The sequence below is a fragment of the Ursus arctos genome, unplaced genomic scaffold (genome assembly GCF_023065955.2).
Source record: "Ursus arctos isolate Adak ecotype North America unplaced genomic scaffold, UrsArc2.0 scaffold_32, whole genome shotgun sequence".
NCBI classification, from domain to species: Eukaryota; Metazoa; Chordata; class Mammalia; order Carnivora; family Ursidae; genus Ursus; species Ursus arctos.
The window spans coordinates 17,053,631-17,079,899 of NW_026623008.1; the positions used below are offsets into that span (position 1 = coordinate 17,053,631).

Sequence of the window (26,269 nt, forward strand, 5' to 3'; positions counted from 1 at the left end):
TATTTTGGGCTTCTCTTGCCTGTTGTTCAGGAGCTCCTTGAGGACAGGGACCGTAGTCCCCAGCATCTGCTGCTCCCATGGCTTCTTGTCCCTGGCAGCCCTTCTAGAAAGCTTGAGGCCAAAGAGCAGGGCCAAAGGAGCAGGGCTGAGGGTGCAAGGAGAGAGTTCAGTTAACTGTGCACTCACCCTTCTCCCAGGGAGAATTTCAACTATGTCTTTTTTGGAATGGGTCATTCATTTACTCGATCAACAAACATCCATTGCTCTCCCAGGTAGGGCGGGGCCCTGGGACCGGTGCTGGATGCTGCGGAGAAGGTGCCTGGGTCCCCCCCGGGAGACACACAGACACCAGACATCACACTGTAGTGAAAGAGGGCCTCCCTGGCAAATCGTGGGAAAGAGAGGACTCAGATCAGCAAGGCTGGATTTGCATCCGGGCTTCGCTCTTCCTTAGTTGGTGATCCTGGGCCATCCACATGCCCCATCTTTTTTACCTTGAAAATGACCCTGACATCCACCTGTTTGGATTAGCAGTTCTCAAACTTTTTGAGAACCCTGTACACTCTGAAGCATGATTGAAGACCCTACAGATCTTTTGCTTATGTGGGTTATTTCTTTCAGTATTTACCATATTGGAAATTAAAACTAAGGCATGCTAACAACCCGAGAACACACATACACTCCACTCCCATCAGAGTAATGACATAATCTTGCCCCAGGACCTGTACTCAACCGGCAGAGTGAGGAACAAAACCCCAGCTCCCAGCTCTAACTTTATGGAGAAGCAGAAACGACCTTTAAAAAATTTTTAGGGGGGTGCCTGGGTGGCTGTCATTTGAGTGTCCAACTCTTGATTTTGGCTTAGGTCATGGTGGGGTCCTGAGATGGAGCCCCGAGTCGGGCTCTGTGCTCAGCACGGAGTCTGCTTCTCCCTCTCCCTCGGCCTGCCACTCCCCCTGCTCGTGCTCTCTCTCTCAAATAAATAAATAAAGAGAAAGAGACCCTGGGATCATGACCTGAGCCAAAGGCAGACGCTTCATGACTGAGCCACCCAGGAGCCCCATAAATAAAATCTTTTAAGAAAATTGTTTTAGGGGTACCTGGCTGGTTCAGTCAGTAGAGCCTGTGTCTCTCTTTTTTTAAATTTTATTTTACTTAAATTAATTTTACTTAAATGTAAATTTTATTTTACTTAAATTAATCAACATACAGTATATTATTAGTTTCAGAGGTAGAGTTCAGTGCACCATCATTTGTATATAACACCCAGTGCTTATTACCTCCCGTGCCCTCCTTAATGCACATCACCCAGCTACCTCATCCCCCCACCCCTCTCCCCTCCGGCAACCCTCGAGCCTGTGACTTTTGACCTTGGGGTTATGATTTGAGCCCCACGGTGGGCATAGCAGTTACTTTAAAAACTTATTTTTAGTTATTAAAACCAGCATTACAGGTAGGCGGTTTGGTGGCACAACTGATAAACTGTGGAAGTATTTCTCCTTCAGTTGGTAAAAAGCAGCTGCCGTAAACCCTGTGAGTGTCCCCAGCATCCTGGCAACCTCAGCCCACCCCAGAGACCCTCCCACTGTTATAAATAATTCTAGAAATAATACCCCCATAATTGTACCTCCTTTAGATAAATACCTAGACTCAAATTGAGTAAAAAGGATGCATGCTTAAGGATTTAGATTCAGATTTCCAAAATGCCCTGTAGAAAGTATACATTGACTGAAACTCCCACCAATGAAGTATGAAAGTGGGGACACCTGGGTGGCACAGTGGTTAGGCGTCTGCCCTCGGCTCAGGGCGTGATCCCGGCGTTGTGGGATCGAGCCCCACATCAGGCTCCTCCGCTATGAGCCTGCTTCTTCCTCTGCCACTCCCCCTGCTTGTGTTCCCTCTCTCGCTGGCTGTCTCTATCTCTGTCAAATAAATAAATAAAATCTTTTTTAAAAAAATGAAGTATGAAAGTGCCTATTTTTTCATATCTTCTCCAACAATGTTTTTTATAGTGTTTTTTTCTTGAAAACCTGAAAGGTAAAAAATTGTGCATTGCTTTCAATTTGCTTTTCTTTCATTCCTCAAAATGTTGAATATTCTTTCTTGGTTTATTGGCTATTTGCCTATTTGTGTGTTGGTAGGGCCTCTTTTCACTGTTTTCTAACAGCTCTTTGTTTATGAAGGTGATGGACTGCAAAGTAAACATCTGGATTCCAGAACGGATTTGGGGACCGCTTTTCCCTCTCTTATCCCCTCTAACGTTTTCCACAGAGTTAAGAGAGGAATAATTTTTACTTATTCTGGGGAGGCTTCTTACAAGAGAAATCTTAAGAAGATGGAAAACAAGAGATACCAAGATTACAAGTGCTTTTTATTTTAGAGGATTTTCCTTTTCAATCTACCCTTCCACACTTCGAACTGTAGAAAGGTTGCTGTGTTCTTTATAGCCAGAAAAACTGAGTCATACCTCATGTGATCTTTCTGGCTTGCTTTACCCTCTGGGCCAAGTGGGTCCCCACCCAGGAAACCTCCTCACTCACAAGCTGTGCTTATGCAAATATGACCCCACTTGTCATCTCACCAAGCCCTGATGCACCATGTCTCTGCCACTCACCAGCTGTGTGTCCTTGCAGGAGTCCCTTAACCTCTCTGTGCCTCATTTCCCTCTGAAATGGGGAAAGCATTACCCTGAAAGGGTTTTTGTGAAGATTAGATAAAGTCATCTATATAAGGCACTGGACACAGTGTAGGAGCTCAAGAAACGTCTGTCAAACTAATAACTGAGTATTGTTTTTCTTTTAGTTTGTTCTTGGTGTGTATGTGTGGGAGGTATGCTTGTTTAGCTTTCTCTTTCTTTCAGCTGAAAACTTGCTCAACTTTTCGTAACAACAATAAACCAAGCCCCTTTGCCTTAACTCATAGGGGTTAGGAGCCCTTGGTGACAAGCAATAGAAATTAACTGGAGCTTAATGGAAAAGAAGGAAGTGGGGAGAATTTATTACAAAGACTCAGTGGTGTCACAAAGATTCCAAGAGCTCGAAATGGGGATTCTTCTCCCTGTTTCTCCCTGAAGGTCTGCTGTGTTTCCCGCTCCCCGTCTCCCCGTCTCCCTCTAGACTGGCTTTTTCCACCATGTAGCCACCACCAACTGCTTCTCTCAGTTACAGTCTCTACCCCATGTAGAGACTCACTAACTGACCCTAAATCCCCAAACCGGGACCTGGTTAGAGAGATTTTGATTGGCCCAGATTTGTCCATGTCCAATGAGATGCCGTCTCTTAAGAAATACACAGTAAGTGACTGTCGGGGGGCCAAGGAGTTCACCAAATCTGCTCCTTGTAGCAGAGCCAGCTGAGAAGCTTGAGTTTTCAGAGGGATTAGGGGAGAGATGACCAGAAATTGAATCCAGAGCTCCCAGGATCGAAGGTCAGAGCTTAAAAGACCTTCATGCATTTCCTCGTTTAACCTCTGCCCACTTTTTATAGAGAAGGAATGAGGTCTAGAGGGATGTGTTTGTTGGAGGCAGGCCAGCCAATTGGTGACAGAGCTAGAACCAGAGCTCTGGGCACCATGGCTCAATCTCAAGGTTTCAGAAGACCAGACTTGATTTCTCCAAGAGCAGTGCTATATGATAGAACTTTCTGTGATGGTGAGAATGTTTCACATCCGTGCTGTTCAACGTGGTGGCTCTTGAGCACTTCATGTGTGGCCATCGTAGTTGAGGAACTGAATTTTAAATATTACTGAATTTTAATTAATTTAAACTTAAGTCACCATGTGTGGGTAGTGACTACCACATTGGATAGGATGGTCCTACAGTTTGAAGCCTTCTGATCTCTCAGGAAAGACATAGACATCAAATCCCCACTAGCTAAAGAATCAAAAGATAAAAACAGAATTCATGCAAGAAGATATAGAGAAAACTATTACTTTGTAAGAGTATTTAATAATTATGCAAATGTAAAACAAAATTGCTTTAAGCTCTCTCCTTTTTGCCTACCAAACTGGTGAAAATAATTAACAGATGTAAATTATACCATTTAATCTCCCAACAACCTTGTGAAATTAACTTTGCGTGTTCTCAGAATGCCTGGGCCAATCATGCCTCCACCCTTTATGACCTGTGTGTTCTTGGATAAACAACTTTGCCTTCATTTCCTTATCTGTTATTAATATTACTCGTACCTCAGAGGGTGTTTTCTAGGGGCAAATGGAAAACTGCATGTAAAGTGCTCAGCACAGTACCCGGCATGTGATAGGTACTCAGTATATGCGAGCAGGGATTATCATCTCCATTTTACATGAGGCTCAGAGAGGGCAACCAACTTGCTCCAAATTGCCCACCTGTTAAGGGTTGAGGCCAGGATTCACACTCAGGTGTCTCTGGCTCCAAAGCCTTCTTCTGGGCTGTCTCCTTACATGGCTCAGGATCCCTTAGCACTCTCCCTTCTGCCCCCACTCACCCCTTCCTTATACCCCTGCTTCTAGAACCCTGGCAACTCTGTTGGGTCTGTAGACTCTGATTGTCCCTCAGACCTGGCTCCTGAGCACCCCTCCGCACATTGGGAACCTCCTGGATCAGATACACTGGTGGGGCTGTTGACTTGTTGGTGTCCCAGTACGTCTGCCTGCTGCCTGTCAGGAAAAGCTCCCCTCTGTCCTGCAAGAAGAGAGGGAGAACAAGGCTGGCCTGGGGAAAATGAAGAGGAGGTGGAGGAAGGGGGAGCAAGCCGTGAAGTGGCAGAGCTGAGACTTGCCTGGTCTTTGGATCCCAAAACCAGTTTCCTTCCCAACGCTCCACAGATACTTGGAAGCAGGAGCTGACAGTCCAGGGATGGGTGATAAACACAACGATCCCAAGAGCCTCACTTGGCCTCTTATGAACTTGTGGCACTTACAGCTAAGGAACTGTTAACATGCCAAGATGCCAAATAATTAGTAAAAAACAAAGCTTAGATGATGGTGAAATTAGCTAATGCTCCAACCACTTACAAAGCATTTCCCTACCACCACCTGTATCGGAGGAGGAAGGGCCGGAGTTGGTCAGTGTGGTCAGCACAGTGCTGTGGTAAGAGCCCTCCAGCTGTCCCCAGTTCCCAACTAATCGCCCAGGTTCTAAGACCATGTTAACCTGTGGTTTGTGGTTAGAGCGCCCCCGTGTGTTTCCACTTTGTCATAAATTCTTTAAAGGGCCAATTATCAGTACCATCAAGACTTAGAAGTGAGGTGGCTTATCTCCTTGAATCACCACAACACCGAGAAGTTGGTGGACACCCAAGCCTGGAGCGGCTAAGGGACCACGGAGTGACAGAGGCGTAGCCAGGATTCCGATCCGATTAGGTCAGCCTTCTCAGAAACCTATTCTTTCCACCACCTTTCCCTGCATCTAACTGGGCTCCAGGCACAAAGCCTGGTCCTCAGGAACTGATGTGTGGATGGTTCCAGAACCTCTGGAGGCTGCCAGCACTGTACTGGCCTCAGACTACAGTCCAGTCGCTTGTTCTCAATTCTGGGGCCAGCCCTTCCACGTGGGAGACTGTCCCCCCCTGCTCATCTTCTTCCCAGGTCCTACCCTAAACATTCACTCAGCAAGCCAGGGCTGGAGCTGGCCACAGAAACGAGCAGGGTCGGACTCATGTCCCTTCCTTCGGGCATGAGTCCACTGAGAGGCAGCACTGGGCTATGGCGGAGACTCTGGGGTCAGACAGCTTGAGTCCTGCTACCCTCTCCCCAGCGGTCCAGCTCCTAAGCCTCCATTCCCTCATCGCTCAGGGAGCATTAGGGGTAGCATAAAGGTGACGGTGCACACGGGAGTCTGGGCCTGAAGGCGGCAGCAGTCATTCTGCTTTCATTCACCAAACTCAGGGTTTGCCATGGGGCAGGCCAATGCAGGTGGCTGGAGACAGGGATAAATCCGTGTGGTCTGTGAGGCCCAGAAAGGACCAGGAGGCACTTATGTGAAACGCTAGAGCTCCCACCCCCTTGCTCCTTCTCTCCCCACCCTTTCCTGTACACCTCCCTCCCATAAACACATAGGCCTGAATACCCAGGGACAGCGAGTCCGGGGACCACCTGCCACTCCAGGCCTGTCTCTGACCCTTGGGCCACTTCCTAGTGCCCAGCCTGGTACTAGGGGTGGTGGGAAGGGGCTCTCAATCAGCAGCTCAAAGCCCAGAGGAGCCTCCTTTTGGTGGTCGGCAAGCTCATCCTCCTCCCAACCTGGAGAAGGCGAGCCCACCCCCTGTGAGATGGGTGCTGGGTTTTCCCCATGCATCCCAGGGCCAGCGGACCAATAGGAACAAGGGATTTGAGGGGCGGGCTGGAGATGTCGGCTGTAAAAGGGGTGGGGCCCAATGCCCCGTTGGTCTGTTCTAGGTGTGAGGAGGTACGGAGGGGCTTCTCCTGGCTCTGGAGGTAGGCACATCCTCCCTGCGGCTGGGGGAGAGCTCCGGAGCAGCCTCAGGTGTGAGGTGTTGGAAAGGCCCCCTCTCTGCTCTCCTGGCCCAGTGTTTTCCTCTCCTGCCTCACCCTCTGCCGGTTGAGCTGGCCCAGTCCCAAGGAAGAGAAGCTCAGGACAGGAGGTGGCCAATTCATGCCCTGAGCATACCTGTCCTCTCTCTGAGCAGCTCCCGGCATGGGCAAAGAGAAGACCCACATCAATATTGTGGTCATCGGCCATGTGGATTCGGGCAAGTCCACGACGACAGGACATCTCATCTACAAATGTGGGGGCATTGACAAGAGGACCATCGACAGGTTTGAGAAGGAGGCTTCAGAGGTGAGGTTGCTCTGAGCCTCCCTGCCCCTCCTTCCTAGCCTTGGTTTCCCCGGGAGGGGTGCCTCATTGTGGGGGAGGAGACTGCTCACCTCTGCTGAGCACCTGCTGGGCTGGTAGGTGCTTTCCCTCTCAGTCATGCCAGGCAGGTGGCGTGGCTGCCATTTTCTAGGTGAGACAAATGAGGCTCAGAAGGGTTAGACAGCTTGCCTGAGGATGGTGCCAAGGTTTAAATCCCAGTGTGACACAGATGTCATGCTGTATCTCAGGAGCTAAAGCTGCCATTTAAAGGGGAAAGGCTTTATTTGCCATGCATCTACCAAGAACCTTAGGGTAGCCCCCATGGATACAATGGTAGGTGCAAGCAAGCCTTGTCCCCTAGAAACTCCTGGTCATATACCCTTTGGTCTCACAATAAGCTCGGTAACAGCATGGGTGCTGTAGGAGCCCAGGTCACAGACAATGAACGTGTCCTGAGAGACCTTGAAGGATTCCCGAAGGAAGGGACCTCCTCTGAGCCTTGAGGAAATGGAGCAGGTGTCCGTGAGCCACAGGAGATTGGAACAGCAGGTGTAGAGCACCTGCGATGGAAAGTCGTTGCCTGGCAGGACAGGGGACGTGGGCCTTGAGTGCCCTGCTAAAGAGCCTGGTCACTCTCCCTGCAGCAACTAAAGGATTTCAGGCATGGGAGTGATGGGAATCAGGCAAGATCTTTTTAGGAAGAGCATCCTGGCTGCAGCAAGGGGAGAGCAGGCGAAGGGCCCCATGCTAGGGGCTGGGAAGCCAGCTGGAAGGTTGTTGCTGTTGACCACGGGAGCAAGGACGGTGGCCTGGGCTCAGGCAGCAGCAGCGGGCATGGAGAGTAATGAGTGGAATCCAGGGACGTGGAGGTGGGGAATCCACAGAACTTAGGAGTGAGCTGTAGGGAAGGGGAAGCTGTAGGGAAGGAAGAGGAGTTGAGGGTGGCCCCCAAGTTGCCCACTTTGGAAACTGGAAAGTCAGCGAACACCAGGGACAGAGCTGATCTGGAGTCCAAACAGGTCTGCTCTAGATGTGTGAAATCTGAGGTGTCCACAGGGCTTTCTGTGCTCACATCCAGGGGGGCAGCTGAGTACTGACGTCTGGAGCTCAAGACAGAAACCCAGATTGGAGACTAAACCACGGGAGTGAGCTGGAATGGGTGAGGGACAGAGCCCTGGGGTGGGTGGAGCAAGAGCCCGTGCAGGGGAATGAGAAGGGAGAGCCAGGGAGGTGAGTGAAAAACCCTAGAGTTGAAGAAGGCTCGGACAAGACAGGAATAGTCTGCAGAGCCAGCTGCTGCAGAGATAGAAACAGGACGGAGACGAAAAGGCAGCAGGTCATGCACCAGTGCCGTCAGCTAGTCTCCTAATCTTGGCTTCCTCAGGTATAGTCAGAATTGTTGCAGGAGCACTTACGTGGCAGGGGCTGCCAAGGAAAGCTTTAGAACTGTGAGAAAGAGACTGGTCCATAGCCAGTATGGTAGAAGCACAGCCAAGAACACTATGGAAAAACAAATGATCTCCTGTGGTGGTTCTCAAACTTCCTGGTCTCAGGAACCCTTTGCATTCTTTTTTTTTTTTTTTTAAAGATTTTATTTATTTATTTGACAGAGATAGAGACAGCCAGAGAGGGAACACAAGCAGGGGGAGTGGGAGAGGAAGAAGCAGGCTCATAGCAGAGTAGCCTGATGTGGGGCTCGATCCCAGAACGCTGGGATCACGCCCTGAGCTGAAGGCAGATGCTTAACCGCTGTGCCACCCAGGCGCCCCAGGAACCCTTTGCATTCTTAAAGGCACCCCATGAGTTTATGTAAATTAGATCTATATATTTATGATATTGAAAACTAAAACTGAGGTTTAAAAATGCTTAATTCACTTAAAAATAATAGTAATAAACTCCTTATATATTAACCTAAGTATCACACTTTGTACATATGAAAATTAAGTCTTTTCCAAAACAGAGAATCTTGGGAGGGTGACGTTGTTTTACATTTTTGCTGGAATCTTTAATGTCTGGCTTAATAGAAGATAGCTGGATTCTCATCTGCTTCTACAATCAACCTGTTGTGATTTCACTGGCCATGTAGCCTCTCGAAAACACCACTGCACGATGATGAGAAAATGAGTGAGGGGACAGGCAAATAAGGTCTTTGCATTATAGTGTTGACCACGCAAACTCCAAAAGGTATCAGGGTCCCTGAACCACTCTTTGATAGCCACTTATCTAATGAGTATTCTAAACTATAACGGACTTCATAAAATAGAAGTTCCTACAGTAGCAAAAGTTAGGACCCCTGGGTTCTGTTTCTATCTTTTAATAAACTAATTAGTTTCCTTGAGGAAGCCCCCTGGTCTCTGGTCTTTCCTTTTCTCCACTCTGCCCTCTAATAGAACTGAAATGAACAGATGCGCAGGACCCCTGAGCTGGCAAGTGGTAGAGTTTACCCTAGACCAGCATGTTAACTTGAATATGCTACCGACTTTTGGTAGCCGTTTTTTTTTTTTTTTTTTTTTTTATCAGTGCTGAAAGCAGCTCAACTTGCCTAGGCTGCCAAGGGTGATTATCAATCACAGATACCATTTAACATAGGGTAGCGGTTAAGAGTCTGAACTTGAGTCTGATGCTTTGCAGTTCAAATCCTGACTCTGCTGTTTATTAATCCTATGATCTTGGGCTAGTCAGTTAATTCCTCTGTTACCTCATCTGCAAGATGAGGATAATACTTTACTAAGTTGTTGTGAGATTGAGATAACCCGTGTGAAGTGCTTATAAAAGCACCAAGCTCAGGGTCAGCATTACTTACGTGTTTGCTATTACGGATTTGAGGGCTTGCTGACCCTGTGCCAGGTCCACATGCCCGCCTAGGCACTTTATCATTTGGCCCTGGGTCACTCTGACTCTCAAACCAGCTCTGAAAGAAAAACTTAATTATACAAGTAATACATTCTATTGTTTGAAAAATTCAACAGTCTCTCCATACACCACCCTGTTACCATCCCTCTGACTCCCAACTCATTTCGGAACTTCATTCCTGGTTGATGGGCAGCTTTGGGTATAGGGGTGACCCCGGGGTTTTCCGTCCTGCTCCCGGCCCAGGTGGGCAAAGGCTCCTTCAAGTATGCCTGGGTGCTGGACAAGCTGAAAGCAGAGCGGGAACGTCGCATCACCATTGACATCTCCTTGTGGAAGTTTGAGACCAAAAAATACTACATTACCATCATTGACGCCCCAGGGCACCGTGACTTCATCAAGAACATGATCACAGGCACCTCACAGGTACCTCCAGGGTCATCTTGGCTCTGCTTCGGGGGTGGGCAGTGGGCATCCCAGGCCAAGTCTGAGCCGGGCCTTCTTCCCTCTGTCACTCGGGCCAGGCAGACTGTGCTGTGTTGATTGTGGCAAGCGGTGTGGGTGAGTTTGAGTCCGGCATCTCCAAGCACGGGCAGACCCGAGAGCATGTACTGCTCGCCTACACACTGGGTGTGAAGCAGCTCGTCGTGGCGGTCAACAAGATGGACATCACAGAGCCTCCTTATAGCAGCGCACGCTTTGAGGAGATCAGCAAGGAGGTGAAGGCCTACATCAAGAAGATCGGTTACAACTCCGAGGCTGTCGCCTTTGTGCCCATCTCGGGCTGGCATGGGGACAACATGATAGAACCCAGCACCAAGGTGAGAGCCGACTGGGACGGGGCTAATTAAGTGCAACATTTAAGCTTCTTCGAGAATGTGATACCCAGGACTTACAGCCTGCTTATGGGCCAACCACTGTGAATGACCCCCGTTTTACAGAATGAGCAGAGGTTACTGGAGACCACACAACTAGTAAGCAAGCCGCTGCATCATGCAATGCAGTATTTAGTTACACGTGGTGATTAACTTCACTGTTTTTAAGATTTTATTTCTTTATTTGAGAGAGAGTGAGAGAGAAAACACAAGTGGGGAGGGGCAAAGGGAGAGGGAGAAGCAGACTCCCCACGGAGCAGGGGGCCCACGGCGGGGCTTGAGCTCAGGACTCCGGAATCACGACCTGAGCTGAAGGCAGATACTTAACCAACTGAGCCACCCAGGCTCCCTGGCTATTAACTTTAATAATTTAAGTCAAATGAAGTAATTTCAGTTCCTTAGTTGTATTAGCTATGTTTCAAGTGCCCCACAACCACATGTGGCTGTCATATTGGACAGTGAAGTTACAGAATATTCCCGTCATTGCAGACAGCTCTGTTGAGCAGTGCCAGCAGAGCCTGGAATTCTAGTCCATGCTCACAGCATCTAAGCTACCTCTCTAGGCAGGCTAGGAAGTGTGGGGGCGATGTAAATGTGTCTAAGGTATAGTCACCGTGCTCATGGATCCCAGAATGTAGCAGCATTGAAAATTCTTAAATGAGTGTCTCCCTACAAAGGAAGTCTAGCTCTGACATCACATCAGGGGTCAAGCCCCAGCTTTCTCCTTTTGCCCACAGTAAAGAGGTAAGAGAGGAATTAGTACTCTGGGGGTTAGGACTCACTTCATGGGACTGTGAGAATTAAATGGGAGACTCCGGGGGCGCCTGGGTAGCTCAGTTGTTAAGCATCTGCCTTCGGCTCAGGGCGTGATCCCAGCGTTCTGGGATCGAGCCCCACATCAGGCTCCTCCGCTGGGAGCCTGCTTCTTCCTCTCCCATTCCCCCTGCCTGTGTTCCCTCTCTCACTGGCTGTGTCTTTCTCTGTCAAATAAATAAATAAAATCCTTAAAAAAATAAATGGGAGACTCCACATGGAAATCTGTTCATGCATAGTTGGTATTCAAATGCTAACTGCTATCCCTTACTATTTTACTGCCTAAAGCCTACCTTTTCTGTAACTGACTTTAGGATTCTTAGCCTTTTCTTCCACATGTACGTAGCATAATCTTTTCCTGATTATATATATTTTTAAAGATTTTTTTATTTATTTGTCAGAGAGAGACAGAGAGAGAGCACAAGCAGGGGGAGTAGGCAGAGGGAAGTAGGCTCCCTGCTGAGCAAGGAGCCATATGTGGGGCTTGATCCCAGAACCCTGAGATCATGACCTGAGCTGAAGGCAGATGCTTAACTGACTGAGCCATCCAGGCCTCCCTCTTTTCCTGATTATAAAAGTAACCTCTGACATTTTTACAATGAGCCTTTCATGCAGATATAAAGCATAAGCTTCATGGGTTATAGATAACCTAGTTTTCATGCAGTCCTTTCTAGATATTCACAGCTGGACTCAAACTGTATGTAATTTTGCATAAAACTCTTTATTTTTAAATTTTTCTTTGCTATTTAAACATGTTGAATACTGGGGCACCTGGGTAGCTCAGCCAGTTAGGCATCTTCATTCAGCTCAGTTCATGATCCTGGGGTCCTGGGATCGAGCCCCGCATCCCTGCTCAGCAAGGAGTCTGCTTCTCCCTCTCCTTCTGCCCCTGCTTCCCTTTCATGCTGTCTCTTTGTCTCTCTCTCTCTCTCTGAAATAAATAAAATCTTAAAAAAAAGTACACATGTTGAATACTTAGTGGGTGTTTTACATTGAAGATCACAGAGGTACAGTAGACTGTGTAGCCATATCCATTATTAAGTGAAAATGGTATTGAGAAATTACTATGGGCCGGACACCAGACTAAACACTTTACATGCACAGAACCCCATGAAGAAGGCATTTTATTCCCATGTAAAATAAGAAAGCTCGGACACAGCGTAGGTCAGTAATAGCCCAAGGCCCCCAGCTTCCAAGAATATTATTTCTAGTTTTATAAAAAAACTGCCATAAGCACCTTGATAAATAAATCGTTGCATGTGTCCTTGATAATTTAATTAGAATAAGTTCCTAGTGAAACAAAGGGTAGGCATGATCTTGGGAGTCTTCTGACACATATTGCCCAATTGTCCTTGGGAAAGATTAGAGCTACCTCTGGGCAGTGTGTTCCTTTGAATGGTACTTCAATATTTGCATGCTGGGCACTGTCCTTGGTGCTGAGGGTGTGGTAGTTAATGAGATGCAACACTATGGTCTTCTGGGGGTGGTGGTAATGGATGATTACAAGTGCTAAGAAAAACGTAAGGGTGAGGGAGGCATGGTATGAGAGTGTTACTCTATATTGGGTGGTGAAGTAGGGGGGCTCTTCTAAAGCAACAGTAGAACAGAAACCTGAAGCTTTGATGCCCATTTCCCAAGTATCACCACATAGTTCAGCTAGTGAGACAAGGGGATTTCATTCTCCTGTCCCTTTGGGTATTTATTAGGTATCTTGTATGTTCTAAAAGATTTTATGTATTCATTTGACAGAGAGAGAGAAGAGAGTGCACGTGTGCGCACACAAGCAGGGGGAGGAGCAGAGGGAGAGGGAGAAGCAGACTCCCCACTGAGCGGGGAGCCGGGTGTGGGGCTTGATCCCAGGACCCTGGGATCATGAGCTGAGCTGAAGGCAGATGCTTAACAACTGAGCCACCCAGGAGCCCCATATCTAGTATGTTCTAGATGCTAGAAGAACAAAACATGCAGTCAGTGGACTAGATGATAGATTTAGGGTTTAACCTCCACTCTCAAATACCTGTGACATCAGAGACCTCAGTTTCCCCATTTTTAAGATGGGGATAATGCTGACCTCATAGGCTTATTCAGGCCTTTGAGCTGGCATAGGGTCAAGTGAGTTGCTAAGTTCATCAAACTAATAGAAGAGCTTATCTTCACCAATGAGGCGGGTGTTTGAGCGGGAAGTTGGCCCACAGAAGGAGGCCAAGGGCGGGTCATTCCAGTTAACTGGAATTCCAGTTAACTGATACATCTCTGAAGGCACGGATGATGTCTCTGGTGAGCTTTGGCCAAGGTTTTTAGAGAAGTACATATAGTATCTACTTAAAAGGCATGTATACAATGCACTGTCATCCTTAAGGTTATCTTCTGGAAGGCCTTATGTTCAATAATGCTGCCCTTGCTTAAGATGTTGGGGAACATCTAGTCTTTAGAAGATATAAGTGTTGGAGTATTTGAGTCTTGTTTTCATTCTCTTTCCTGATGCTTACTTAACTGTGCTGCGTGTTTTCTCTGCTCCTCCTGTGTAATGAGCAGATGGAATGAGACCTAAGAGCTAACCAGATTCAAGGAATCTCTGCTTCCTAAAACTATTGGCTCAAGTGAGGGGCAACACCTGCAAGACTTAGAGTAATGGCCATCATTTTGTGGGTGTGTAGTACATGTCAAACCTTGTGCTTGGTGGATTGTGTGTGGTCTTTTGTGTCTTTACTTGAGCCTGAAAGGTAGGTGGTGATATCTGTTTCACAAATGAGGAAGCTGAGGCTCAGAATGCATTAAAAATTTGCTTGAGGGGCGCCTGGGTGGCTCAGTCATTAAGCATCTGCCTTCAGCTCAGGGCGTGATCCCAGGTCCCTGGGATCAAGCCCTGCGTCGGGTTCCCTGCTCCACTGGGAACCTGCTTCTTCTTCTCCCACTCCCCCTGCCTGTGTTCCCTCTCTCGCTGGCTGTCTCTCTCTCTCTGTCAAAAAATAAATTTAAAAAAATTGCTTGAGGTCTCATGTTAAATACAGGTTGGTTGGCACCTGGGACAGTTTCCCTGGAGCCTAAACAAGCTGCACATCTGATGGCTTTTCCAGATGTCCTGGTTTAAAGGCTGGAAGATCACCAGGAAGGAAGGAAACGTGGTGGGCATGACATTGCTAGAAGCACTGGACTCCATCATGCCCCCTGCCTGCCCTACAGACAAGCCCCTGCAGCTGCCTCTGCAGGATGTATACAAGATTGGGGGTGAGTACATGCTATGTAGGGGTGCTTGGGGTTGGGGGCTCACTGAAGTCTGACTGCTGACAGCTGTGGTTGCTCTGTCCCCCCAGGCATCGGCACCGTGCCCGTGGGCCGGGTAGAAACAGGCTTCCTCAAGCCAGGCATGGTGGTGAACTTTGCCCCCTGCAACATCACCACAGAGGTCAAGTCTGTAGAGATGCACCACGAGGCCCTGGCTGAGGCCCTACCTGGAGACAATGTGGGCTTCCACGTGAAGAATGTGTCGGTGAAGGACATCAGGCGGGGCTACGTGGCAGGAGACAGCAAGAATGACCCGCCCTTGGAAGTGGCGAGCTTCGTCTCCCAGGTGAGGAGGCCCATTTAAGGGGAGTCTCCTGAGACAGCCATACTGTCCTATGAGCAGAAGGGTTCACTGGGTCCTTCAGGAAGTGGGCACTGAGCATAGGCTCCATGCTGGGCTCTTGACCAGCAGTGTAGGTAGAGTCAGACTATCTGGGTTAGAATCCTGACTGCAGCTTACTTGCTGCTTTGCCCTTGAACAAAACAATGCAATTCGATGGTCTTGTTAGTTTCCACAGTATGGTCTTGAAGCCTTAAAGCAATCGTTTTCAAACCAGGTGGATTAGAGTCACCTGGGAAGTGTTGCAAAAATGCAGATTCCTAACATTCTTCCCAGGGGTTCTGGGGCGTGATTCAGTAGACATGGGTGGAACCTGGGAATCTGTATGTTAGAGCAGGTGTTTCCTCGGCCCAGAGTTGGAATGTGAAGGCTGTTCTGAATGCAATCTGGCACATTCTTACTTCTGCCGGTGGAGGCTGGCACTACCTCACAGTGAGCATTACACGAGGTGACGATATGTGAAACAGCTGACTTGGGGCCAACAGGTCACCTAACAAGTTAGTTAGCTGCTCTTGTAATGCATTTTTCTAAATGGCAGGGAAAAGTAGTTCATAAGTAACATGTATGTGTGTAGGTTTTAGTATCATTCATCCCCAGCTCTGCCCCTTCCCTGCTATTTCATCATGGGTAAATTATCCAGGCTCTCTGCTATGAGAATTAAATTGGAATGCATGAGATATGCTTGGCACAGAACTTGGTATACTCTATAAATGTTCAAATGCTCACTGTAATTTAAAGTGTGTCCAAGGTGCCCGACCCCTTAGCTGTTTAGGGCTACCTCCTCTGGAGGATGCTGGGCTAATGCCCTCCCCCACTCCCATCCCACCCTGGGCTCCAGGTGATCATTCTCAACCACCCTGGCAGCATCGCAGCTGGCTACTCGCCAGTTCTGGACTGCCATACGGCCCACATCGCCTGCAAGTTTGCAGACCTCAGGGAGAAGACTGACCGGCGCTCAGGCAAGAAGCTGGAAGACAATCCCAAAGCCCTGAAGTCTGGGGACTCAGCCATCGTTCAGATGATTCCACGAAAGCCCATGTGTGTGGAAAGCTTCTCAGAGTACCCGCCCCTTGGTAAGTCCCGACAGCACCTGGCTCCTGGAGCTTCCCCTTCCTCCTCCTGGCTCCCGTGAGCCAACATGTCACACCCAAGCCAGGCTGCAGAACCTGGTCAGAAGGACCAGAGTTCCAGGTAAGAAGGGCCCTAAAAAAGGAAAGTGGCTTGCCTAGTGTCACACAGCAAGGAGGGGCCACTTTAGAGCCTTGTTACTCAAAGTGTGGTCCATGGACCTCCCAGGGCATCCCCTGGAAGGTGGTTAGAAATGGAGAACCTCAGGGGCACCTGGGTGGCTCAGTCGTTAAGCGTCTGCCTTCAGCCCAGGGCGTGATTCCGGAGTCCTGGGATCGAGCCCCGAATCAGGCTCCCTGCTCTGCTGGGAGCCTGCTTCTTCCTCTCCCACTCCCCCTGCTTGCGTTCCCTCTCTCACTGGCTGTCTCTCTCTGTCAAATAAATAAAAATAAAATCAAGAAAGAAAGAAGAAAGAAAGAAAGAAAGAAAGAAAGAAAGAAAGAAAGAAAGAAAAGGAAAGAAAAGGAAAGAAAGGAAAAGAAAAGAAAAGAAAAGAAAAGAAAAGAAAAGAAAAGAAAAGAAAAGAAAAGAAAAGAAATGGAGAACCTCAGGCTCCATCCAGACCTGCTAAACTCACATCTGCAGTTTAACAAGTTCCCCAGGTAATCGGAATGCACATCAATTTGAGAAACCTTGACTTAGAAGAGGTGAATAAAGCAGAGATTAGCAGGGATTTTCTTCTTCCTTCTTATTCTTCAGTGTGGTGGTTTTCAAACCTGGTGAATAATCAGGACCACTGATGGGGACCCTATTAAACCAGAGGCTCAGACCCTGGTAGATTCACCTGGTCAAGGCAGCAGCCTAGAAGTCTGTTTCTTAGATTTCCCCAAGTGTATTATGCATGGCTAGGTTTGAACAATTAACCTAGAATGTTCTGAACTCAAATACATAGGGAGTAGGCCCTTTTATATGGTGCCTGCTCTGTGCTAGATGATGGATATTTATAAACAAACAAGTCCTTACCATCAGGGCCTCCCAGTTAATGGGGAAGGGGGTGAATTTCAAAAGGCTAATTTTAGAGGCGGGCCACAGAGGCTGCCACATGAATCTTGTAAAGCTGGTTTAGTTCTTTCTACCGCTGCCAAAAATACTATGAGGTTGAAGCCAGATGCCAAAGCCTTGCCCTCTGTAACTTGAAGTCAAAGGAGCATTCAAGAACCCCCAGGAGAAGCATTTGCCAGATTCACAGTTGAATGTAAATGAGATCCATCCTTGTCGTGATGGGCACAGAGAAGGTGCTAGTTGCTTGGGGGCTGGGAACATTAGTATGTATGATAGGGTAGCGGGTGCACCAAAAGCAAGTTTTCCCTTATGGAGGTAGGACAGTCCAGTGGCTAAGAATATAAAGTGCAGTGTGAGACTTTCTGGGTGTTCAACCATCACAGCAAAGTGATCTTCTACTTCTTTGCCCCAGTTTCCTCAACTGTAAAACAGATATAATGAGGTCTACTTTGAGTTGTTGAGATAATTAAACGCACTCATATGTATAATTCAGAGTATCATTTACTTGACCTCCCAGTGTCCTATAGCTTGTGCCCTGGTAGTGTTCTCCACCTGTTACTTCGTGTCCTGTGTCCTAGGTCGCTTTGCTGTGCGTGACATGAGGCAGACGGTGGCTGTTGGGGTCATCAAGGCTGTGGAGAAAAAAGCAGCGACTGGTGGCAAAGTCACCAAGTCTGCCATGAAAGCGGCCAGGAAGTGAGTGGTGACTGCTACTCTAGGACTTTCTGGGCAAGGGGCAGCCCAGGAGGAGCCACAGCTGGAAAAGAACGGCTCAAGGAGAAGCCTTAGACATCCTCTTCTCTTGCTGAACAGTCTTAAATCTGCCCCTGTTCATCCACTTTTCTTTTTGCTGACGAGTTTGAGGCATAGGAATAAAGCACAGCAAGTCTTTTTGCCTCTGCCTCTACTGACCTTGATATTGCAAACAAGGAGGAAGCAGGTGGGGTGCTCAGTCTAATTCTACCCCTCACCTTCCTTCTGGTGCCTGACTGGTGCAAGAACCAGAGAGCTAGCTAGGGTCCCAGGGAAGAAAAGGTATAAAGGGGAAAGTCTAGAGCAGCTTTTGTCCCTGGCCAAGTTCATCAGTTCCTAGAACAGGACTCTGGCGTTAAACTGCCTGACTTAAATAGTGTCTATAAAAGTTACTGAACCTTCTGTGTGCCTTGCTCATCTGTAAAATGGAAAGATGACAGTATCTGCCTCCACAGGGATATTGAAGTTTGAGTGAGCTGGTACCTGCTGGGCATGGTAATCAGCTACTCTCACTCACATGGTGTGGGCACTGGCGGCAAGTGAGCACTATTATGGGGAAGTTCTGTTGAAAAAAAGTTGAGGGGAGAGGAATGAGCCTGAGATTTTAGGATGAACTGTTTTATATTTCCTACGTACATATTTCCCTCAGGTTACTTTTTTAACTTCAGTTTGACAGTTTGAATCACAAAGTTGCAAGAGGCAATTTCACCCAGATTCCCCAAATCCTATTTTCCATTTTTCCCCTGAATTATTTAAGAGTAAGCTGCAGACATGATGGCCCTTTACAGTGAACACTGAAAATCCAAGAATATTCTGTGATATAACCAAAGTCAAGTAATCAGAATGAGGACATTAAATTAACACGGGTACACTTCTGAAATCTGCAGACATGATTCAGATTTTGCCAATTATTCCAAAAATATGCTTTCTAGCAAAAGAAAATCCGGGATCATGTGTTTTGGAGCACATTTATTCCAAGTTTTGGAGCAGCCCCTCCCTTGGCACTGTTCCTCCAAGAGGTTTGGTTGAGGCCTTGGCTCTAGGCTGGCTGGTGGCTGCCTGATGGCAGAAGCTCAAAGGTGTGGGTTGGGAAGAGCGGGGTGTCTCTTTGCTCTCCTCCATCAGCCCAGCTTTCCAGAAGTCCCTTGTATCACTACTGGATGAAACCAGGAGAGCCTGGGGGCTTTTACCTAGCAACAGGAGAAGGGAATGTGGCAGCAGAAGCGTGAGGCTTGTCTCCTTTTCCGCCAAAGCCCTTTGCCCATTTATTCCTGTTAAACTGGAGGATTCAAGACCAGGTTCTGCCTGGGATGTGCATCCTGGCAGCCCCTCAGGCCCTGCTGCTGAGGATTAGTGTAAACCAGGAAGCCCTATTATTGTTTGCGATTGGATCCTGTCAGAAACTAATCTGCAAGCCATTTTTGTGCGTGCAGGATGACTCTGTTGATTATACACCATATGTCTAACACTTTCTGGGGTAAAGGGTTGCTTGGATCTAGTGGGTTTATATTAAGAGTAACCCCTTATTCTGAGCTTAACTGTGTGCTCTACACAATTACCTCGTTTAATTTTCACAACAATCTCCTAGGATATAGGTACCCATTTTAAAGCTGAGGAAAACTGAGGCTGAAAGAGGTCTAATTAGTAACCTGCTCTGGGTCGCCTAACCATGAGCTAGCCAAGACAGGAGCATACTGTCTCCACAGCTCAGAACGCCTAAGCCATCACTGTTCTAACTGTATAAATTCCATTTGTTTACATTGTCACCGAGTAAATTATATACATTATAGTTTGCATAACTGACTTAGTCCTTTAAGTCTCATCACGCCAAGAACCACCAGGTCCGGAGACTGTGGGAGGGAAGGGCGCCCATAGTAACCGGACGTTCAAGGAAAAGCCGGTCAGGGAGCTTTAAAAATCGTTCTTGGAAAACCCGGGTCCCGGTGGTCGGCGGGCGCCGCTGGCAGTTGTGGGCGGTGCCCACCAGGCCGAGCCCCGCACTGCGCCGCGCCGCCCCCGCCCCTCTTCCTCCGCCCCTCTTCCTCCGCCGCCGCTCTCTGCGTATCCTGGGGAAAGAGCCCGCCTCCCGACCCATAAGGCCCTGGGCCGGAAGCTTCACTTTCTCTTCCTGTTCTCCACCATGGCGGTGAGTAGCGGAGGCCTGGGTTTGCTTCCCTTCATCCGCCTTCATCCACGGCGGGCCGAGGCCTCGGGAGCTGCCTCGTCCGCGGCCCGAGAAGAAGGGAGCCCGCAAGGCTGGCCGTGCCGAAACTGGCAGAGCCATGCGGGCCGAGGGCGCCGAGCTGAACCCTGTCGCCTCCCCTCCCGCCCTCTTAGGAGCGGGCTCGGGGCAGCCGCCGGGCGGGCTCAGAAGTGCGGCCCGTAAGCTGCAGGGAGGGCGAATGGAGCGAGCGGAAGGGCTGGCCCACGGTGTCCGGACCTGTTACCCGTCCCGGGGACTTGAGACTTGCCGGGGGCTGGGGAGCCTCCGCCTGTTTCTCCGCTTGGGGAAGGCGCTAGGTTTCTGCCGCGGCCAGCAGGCTGCTTCGGGATGGAATGGGGGACGTCTCTCAACCACGTGTTTCCTGTTTCCCCAGCGTTTAAATTGTTTTCTCCGCCGCTGGCTTTATAGTGCGGACGTGCTCTGACACCTTACACGCTGAACCCGTTGGGGTTCATCCTTTCCGTGTAACTTTAACTCCGGTACCTGTCCTAAGTTTCTGTTAGCCCATTCCGTGCTTGGAGGAGGAAACCAGATCCCGAGCTGTCTTCTGCCTCCCACACAAACACCGTGATACTTCTTAAACCCTTAGGGCTTTCGTTAGGAGCCGGGATGAGCCGAAATAGGTATGCTGTGCACACAAATGCTGGACTCCAGGTTGTGGTGGGACTGGGTGTTGACTGTTGCGCTTCCCTTGTTGCAGCAGGATCAAGGTGAAAAGGAGAACCCCATGCGGGAACTTCGCATCCGCAAGCTGTGCCTCAACATTTGTGTCGGGGAGAGTGGAGACAGACTGACCCGGGCCGCCAAGGTGCTGGAGCAGCTCACAGGCCAGACCCCCGTGTTCTCCAAAGGTGAGTAGTGGCAGTCGGGGGAGAGGACCCGCGGCTGGTTATGCCTGCATGTTTCCTAATTTACCTGGCGTCTAGCCTGTTCAGTGCCCATCTTGAAAGTGACAGTTGGTGTCCCTTAAAAGCATTACTTTACTGATCTACCCAAGAAGTGTCTTCCCTTCAAGATCGGGTTTGGTGTTGGAATACCAGGTTTTTAAGGTAGAGATTAAGCTAGGACTAGTGCAAAGTAGAGACTTTCTAGGGAAAGTTGGGAAAGTTAGAAATGTTGGGAATGCAGTAAATGGTATTTGGCTTGATTCATATTTGGAATTTATAGGCTACATTAAGAACAGAGCTGTGCATCTAGACCAACTGTGTTCAGAATCTGGCTCCATCATTTGCTGATCTGACTTTGGACTTTCTGGGTCTCGGCTTCCTTATTTACATAAAGGGGATGGTAATACTTAATAAGATTGTGAAGGATCAAATGGATTCTGTGAAGAGCCTGCCATATACCAAGCTCAGTGTAGACATTAGCATTGTTTTGTTGCTTTTGTTTTTGAAGTTCCATTGCTTTAAGGTAGTGGAATATGTTAAGTTCTTGTGTTCAGATCCTGCCTTTTATTACCAGCTGTGATTTGGGACAAGTTAACCTTCCAGAACTTCATCTGTAATATGAGCATAACATTACGATAACACTTTAGAAAATCTTAGTTATTTTCAGTAACATTTTGTTTTTTTTAGAACTCAATGATCCTGTTTCTTTCTAGTGGCCTATTCTGGTTGTGAACTTGGCCCATCCTGAGACTTAGACATTATGACATCAAGCTCTTTTTTTTTTTTTTTTTAAAATAAGATTTTATTTATTTGACAGAGCGTAAGCAGGGGGAGCACAGGGAGAGGGAGAAGCAGGCTCCCCTGCTAAGCAGGAAGCCCGGTGCAGGGCTCGATCCCAGGACCCCAGGATCATGACCTGAGCCAAAGACAGATGCTTAATTGACTGAGCCACCCAAGTGTCCCACCTCGAGCTCTTAATTGCCTAAGTGTGACTGAGGACTTGAAAGTTGAAAAATGAGTTTTCTGTGTTATAGATGAAACCAGATGTAGGTGACACTGGTTAGAACGCCACCACTTAGGATGTGGGTAGATACTTTATGTCTCTTAGGAGTTGTGGAGATGATGTTCTGGGAAAGAGGTGAGTGCAGTGGGAGTGTGATACCTGACTCCTTGTTTCCCCCTGCCCGCAGCTAGATACACTGTTAGATCCTTTGGTATCAGGAGAAATGAAAAGATTGCCGTCCACTGCACAGTCCGTGGGGCCAAGGCGGAAGAAATCCTGGAGAAAGGTCTAAAGGTGAGGCTGATCCCCTCATGGGATAATAGTAAAGAGTGCCGACATAACACAAGAAGATAATTACAGTGGTGATAGTTTACATTATGTACTGTCTTGGGTGCCTTGGCTTTTTAATTTTGTTTTATATTTTAATCTCTAAAGGGAGTTTCCTGCACTCAGCAAGGTTTATGAACTGTTTTTAATGATTTCTCTGGGTTTTTCCATGCCTTTTAAATGTTGGGAAAGTTCTATGAAATCCATCATTGGAATGTGATTTGGTGTCGTGGAAAAATGATGAGTTTTTGTTCAGGATCAAATTGCATCTCTGGGGTGCTGAGTGTTGAGGACTAAGCTGGTAATCTGGGGGGGATTTGAGTTGACAAGGAATGTGATCGCTGCGTTTTTTTCTCCTTAGGTTCGAGAGTATGAGTTAAGAAAAAATAACTTCTCTGATACTGGAAACTTTGGCTTTGGGATCCAGGAGCACATCGATCTGGGGATCAAATATGACCCAAGCATTGGTATCTACGGCCTGGACTTCTATGTGGTATGAATATTTAATCTTTTCTACTCCTGGTCTGTGAGGAGAGTGGAGTCTGCTACTCCTTTATTTTGTGTGTGCTATCTTGATGTTCAAATGTTGGATTGAAGCTTTAAGTGTTGTCTGCCTTTGTGTTCTGCCCCTTGGGAAGATGTGCCTCGTTTGTGGCAGGTGTCGGGATACAGCACTGAACTAGATAGACGAGATCCTGCTATTTCGAAGCTTATAGTCTAGGATCTAGCAAGCACCAGTATGGCTTAGAGGTGGAAGAAGGAACTATTTCACCCATTGGATTGAAAATTTGAGGCAGTTCTGGTGCTGTATTTGGTGTGTGGGTTGGCTGTACTGAGGCTGCTGTTTTCCCAGCTCCTTCCCTTAGACCTTGGGGATAGGGTGGCTTCCATCCAGAGGACATAGATGCGAGTTTGGTGATGTGGCTGTTTGCTCAGTCAGGATAGGGGTTTCAATGTAGAAATGACCATTTGTGTTACTGCAGTGTGTTTGTCCAACCATAAAACCACATAGCAAAAACCAGAAGTCCTGACTAGTGTGGAACCTGAGTCATGGCAGCACCCTTACTAGATTTGAGTATCTAAACGCTAAGGAGAATTAGGTGCTCACAGGGGAGTTTGAGAACAGCAAGCCTTTAAGAAGCACTTTTGAACTGAAGCAGAAGAAAAGAATAACTATTTCTTTGTGCTTCTCAGAATCTTAAGTTTTCCATAATGCACATGTTATAGTAAAAAAAATTTTTTTAACGTTATTTTAAAAATGTGCTTTGGAGACTGGGGAGCAGTGATGGAGAATCCTTAGCTACCATTGGAAGTTGGGCAGGGAAGGGGGGAGGTACCGCAAGTTCCAGCCTCCAAAGCAGACCTACAGTGTGGTATGTTGTCGAGGATGCTGCTAACGGATTTATCAGACCCTGAGATCACGGGTCTTTTGCTCTGAAAATCATTGGGCCACCAGGTGACTCTCGAAGATCGATATCCAGTGTGTGAGTCTTGTCCGTCTACTCTTGACTGTGAGCTGGCTAGGTGACTGTTGGTTATTCCTGGGACAGGTGCTGGGTAGGCCAGGTTTCAGCATCGCAGACAAGAAGCGCAGGACAGGCTGCATTGGGGCCAAACACAGAATCAGCAAAGAGGAGGCCATGCGCTGGTTCCAGCAGAAGGTAAAGCTGATTTATCTCCGGTGAACTGGTGGAATGTGGTGTTGGTGAATGGAGTTGGGATTTGGGGATGCAAAATCCAGCATCATTTGGTGGGTAGTTTCTTTGAAGATCGAGAATTTGGGCACCTTGACAAATGTGGGCTTCCAGGGTTGGTGGTTTGAACACCCAAAATCAGGCTTTCTCCCCACCCCCATACATGCAGGTAGCTGGAAGGGGAGGAATATGGCTTTAATAGGAGCCCCGTTTTCTCAAGGTATCGTGCAGTTCAGCACAGTATAGCAGTTGTTAAAACAGGCCAGTTTCCTGTTTAATTGAGAAGGGATGTGGGGTTCAGAGCTGAATTCACGTTATCAGATGTGAATTCTCAAACGTTAGCCATTGCTGCCATCTTTGCTGTTGCCTCCTGTTGTGAAAAAATAAAATCTCTTCTCTTTCAGTATGATGGGATCATCCTTCCTGGCAAATAAATTCCCGTTTCTATCCAAAAGGCCAATAAAAACTTTTCAGTGAAATGTATATTACTGTTGTGTGTTCTGTGAAAGGAGCCTGGCCATTTTCAAGTCCCTGGACCTCAAGCCACTTAAAGCTTCGATGGGAATAGCTGGTAATGACCCTGTTGTCCTCTGGATGCCAGTGTTTCCTGGCAGATCGAAGTTCGCATCATAGTCTGTGCTCCCCACATCCTTGTGGTTAGGCTGTGGTGGTGCAGTAGTCACATGGAAACTGGTTTTAGAGGGGAGGGTATGATTGGGGCTGGGGTTTGAATATAGAGCTTTGGTTGAAGGTCGGGTGCAGTGCTCCCATGTTCCAGGAGGCTCCCCTCTATTCGGTAATTCTGTTCTTCACTAGAGATACACCAGCACTCATGTCTGATGAAGGGAATCACAGGCTTTGGTGTGTCATGTCTGGGATTAAATTTTGGTTTAACTGTTCAGACTAAGTTTTCCTTTAAAATGAGAATGTATAGGGTTGTTGAGGCAATATAAGCCTAGAAGGGAATGGTCTTTGAGGCAAATTGCCTGGATTTGATTCCCTGTCCTGCTTTTTATCTGCTGTGTTACCTTAAGCAAGTTAACCTCTGCCTCAGTTTCTCATGTATCATGGAGGCAAGTGATAGCCCTCAGAAAGTTAAATAGTTTAATACTTAGACTTGTAACAGGCACATAGTGCTCAAAAGGGGTTACTTTTGTGTTTTGATATATGAGAAATGTCAGTTTGCTCTGCCTCTGGTGTGAGAATAGAACTTTCTTGCCTTTTCCTTGCCACTGAACCAGTGACATTCAGAAGCCACCATTTCTCTGGCCATTGGACATAGTACTTGGCCGATGGTTCATAGTTTTCAGTTTTGGGTTTACATTTTAAGCACATGTTAATTCAGTTCAATAAATTACTCACTTGTGACTAATGAGTTCAGTTTTTCTTGGGCCACCTTTTCAGTGCCATTAAGTGGTTCTCTTAATTTGTTAGTGCCTTTGTAGTTACTTTAAAACCCAGAAATCTCTTTGGTGTGCCTTCACTGTTACGGAGATACTACATTTTTGTCTTCCTGATAATAAAGCCTTACCCAGTGAGATCAGATACAGTTGGCTAAAGGGGAGAACCATGCAATGTATTACCTTATGCTTTTTGTTTCACTTAAAATATTAGCGTGCATTCACTTTCGGGTCTGACTCTGGGGCCGGGACTATCACATTATAAGCTGAGTGAAACTTGTGTAGGAGTGGTTCTTGTGATTCAGCTTCATGGCGGGGAGTGGGGGGCATAACTTGTCTTAACTTCTGTAATTACAGTAACAACTGCAACTGGAATACCCACGTGAGAACAAATGGTTGGTGAATATAACTTGCGCTGGTGGGTTCTAGCTGCTGTGGGGATTCGGTATATTGTACAGAGGAGATAGCACTATGTTTATTTTGTTTAAAGCATCTCAGAAATACAAAGTGTAGAATGTGGAAGGCCCTCTAATACTACCACTGTCCTTGTGTACTTTACTGTTAGCCATTTGCTGTTATCTGTATGATTTTATGTTTGTGTTCCTATTTAATTTTAATACAAACCTGCCTACTCTTCATTTGGTCTTGCCATGTCATGTATTCAGTCGAGTTGACTCCCAATTTAAAAATTAAACTGCCTGGGCTCTTGGCCTAATACAGAAAGGACTCTTGGGAGTTCGGTGATTTGACTGGATTTTAGTCCTACTTCTCAGTGGTAACCTGGGTGAGTCCTGACACATGTTGGGGCCTGGAGCAAATGGGGAGACTTCCCTAACCAGTTTAGAGTGGTCAGAGCCCAGAAAGCTTGTCTCCTGTCCTGGTTAGAAGCATGGCT

General features: G+C 47.5%; 2 protein-coding genes across 2 annotated transcripts; both read left to right on the plus strand.

Moving 5' to 3' along the window:
• Nucleotides 1-6,634: 6,634 nt before the first annotated feature.
• Nucleotides 6,635-17,786, plus strand: LOC113268611 (elongation factor 1-alpha, somatic form-like). Its single transcript, XM_026517207.3, has 7 exons — nt 6,635-6,778; nt 9,893-10,072; nt 10,171-10,467; nt 14,409-14,559; nt 14,646-14,902; nt 15,795-16,029; nt 17,665-17,786. The coding sequence occupies exons 1-7, from the start codon at nt 6,635-6,637 to the stop codon at nt 17,784-17,786; spliced, it is 1,386 nt and encodes a 461-aa protein (XP_026372992.2).
• A 2,125-nt stretch (nt 17,787-19,911) lies between these two features.
• RPL11 (ribosomal protein L11) lies at nt 19,912-24,457 on the plus strand. Its single transcript, XM_026517072.4, has 6 exons — nt 19,912-19,985; nt 20,764-20,914; nt 22,141-22,247; nt 22,642-22,773; nt 23,831-23,941; nt 24,379-24,457. The coding sequence occupies exons 1-6, from the start codon at nt 19,980-19,982 to the stop codon at nt 24,406-24,408; spliced, it is 537 nt and encodes a 178-aa protein (XP_026372857.1). The 5' UTR covers nt 19,912-19,979; the 3' UTR covers nt 24,409-24,457.
• Nucleotides 24,458-26,269: the final 1,812 nt, after the last annotated feature.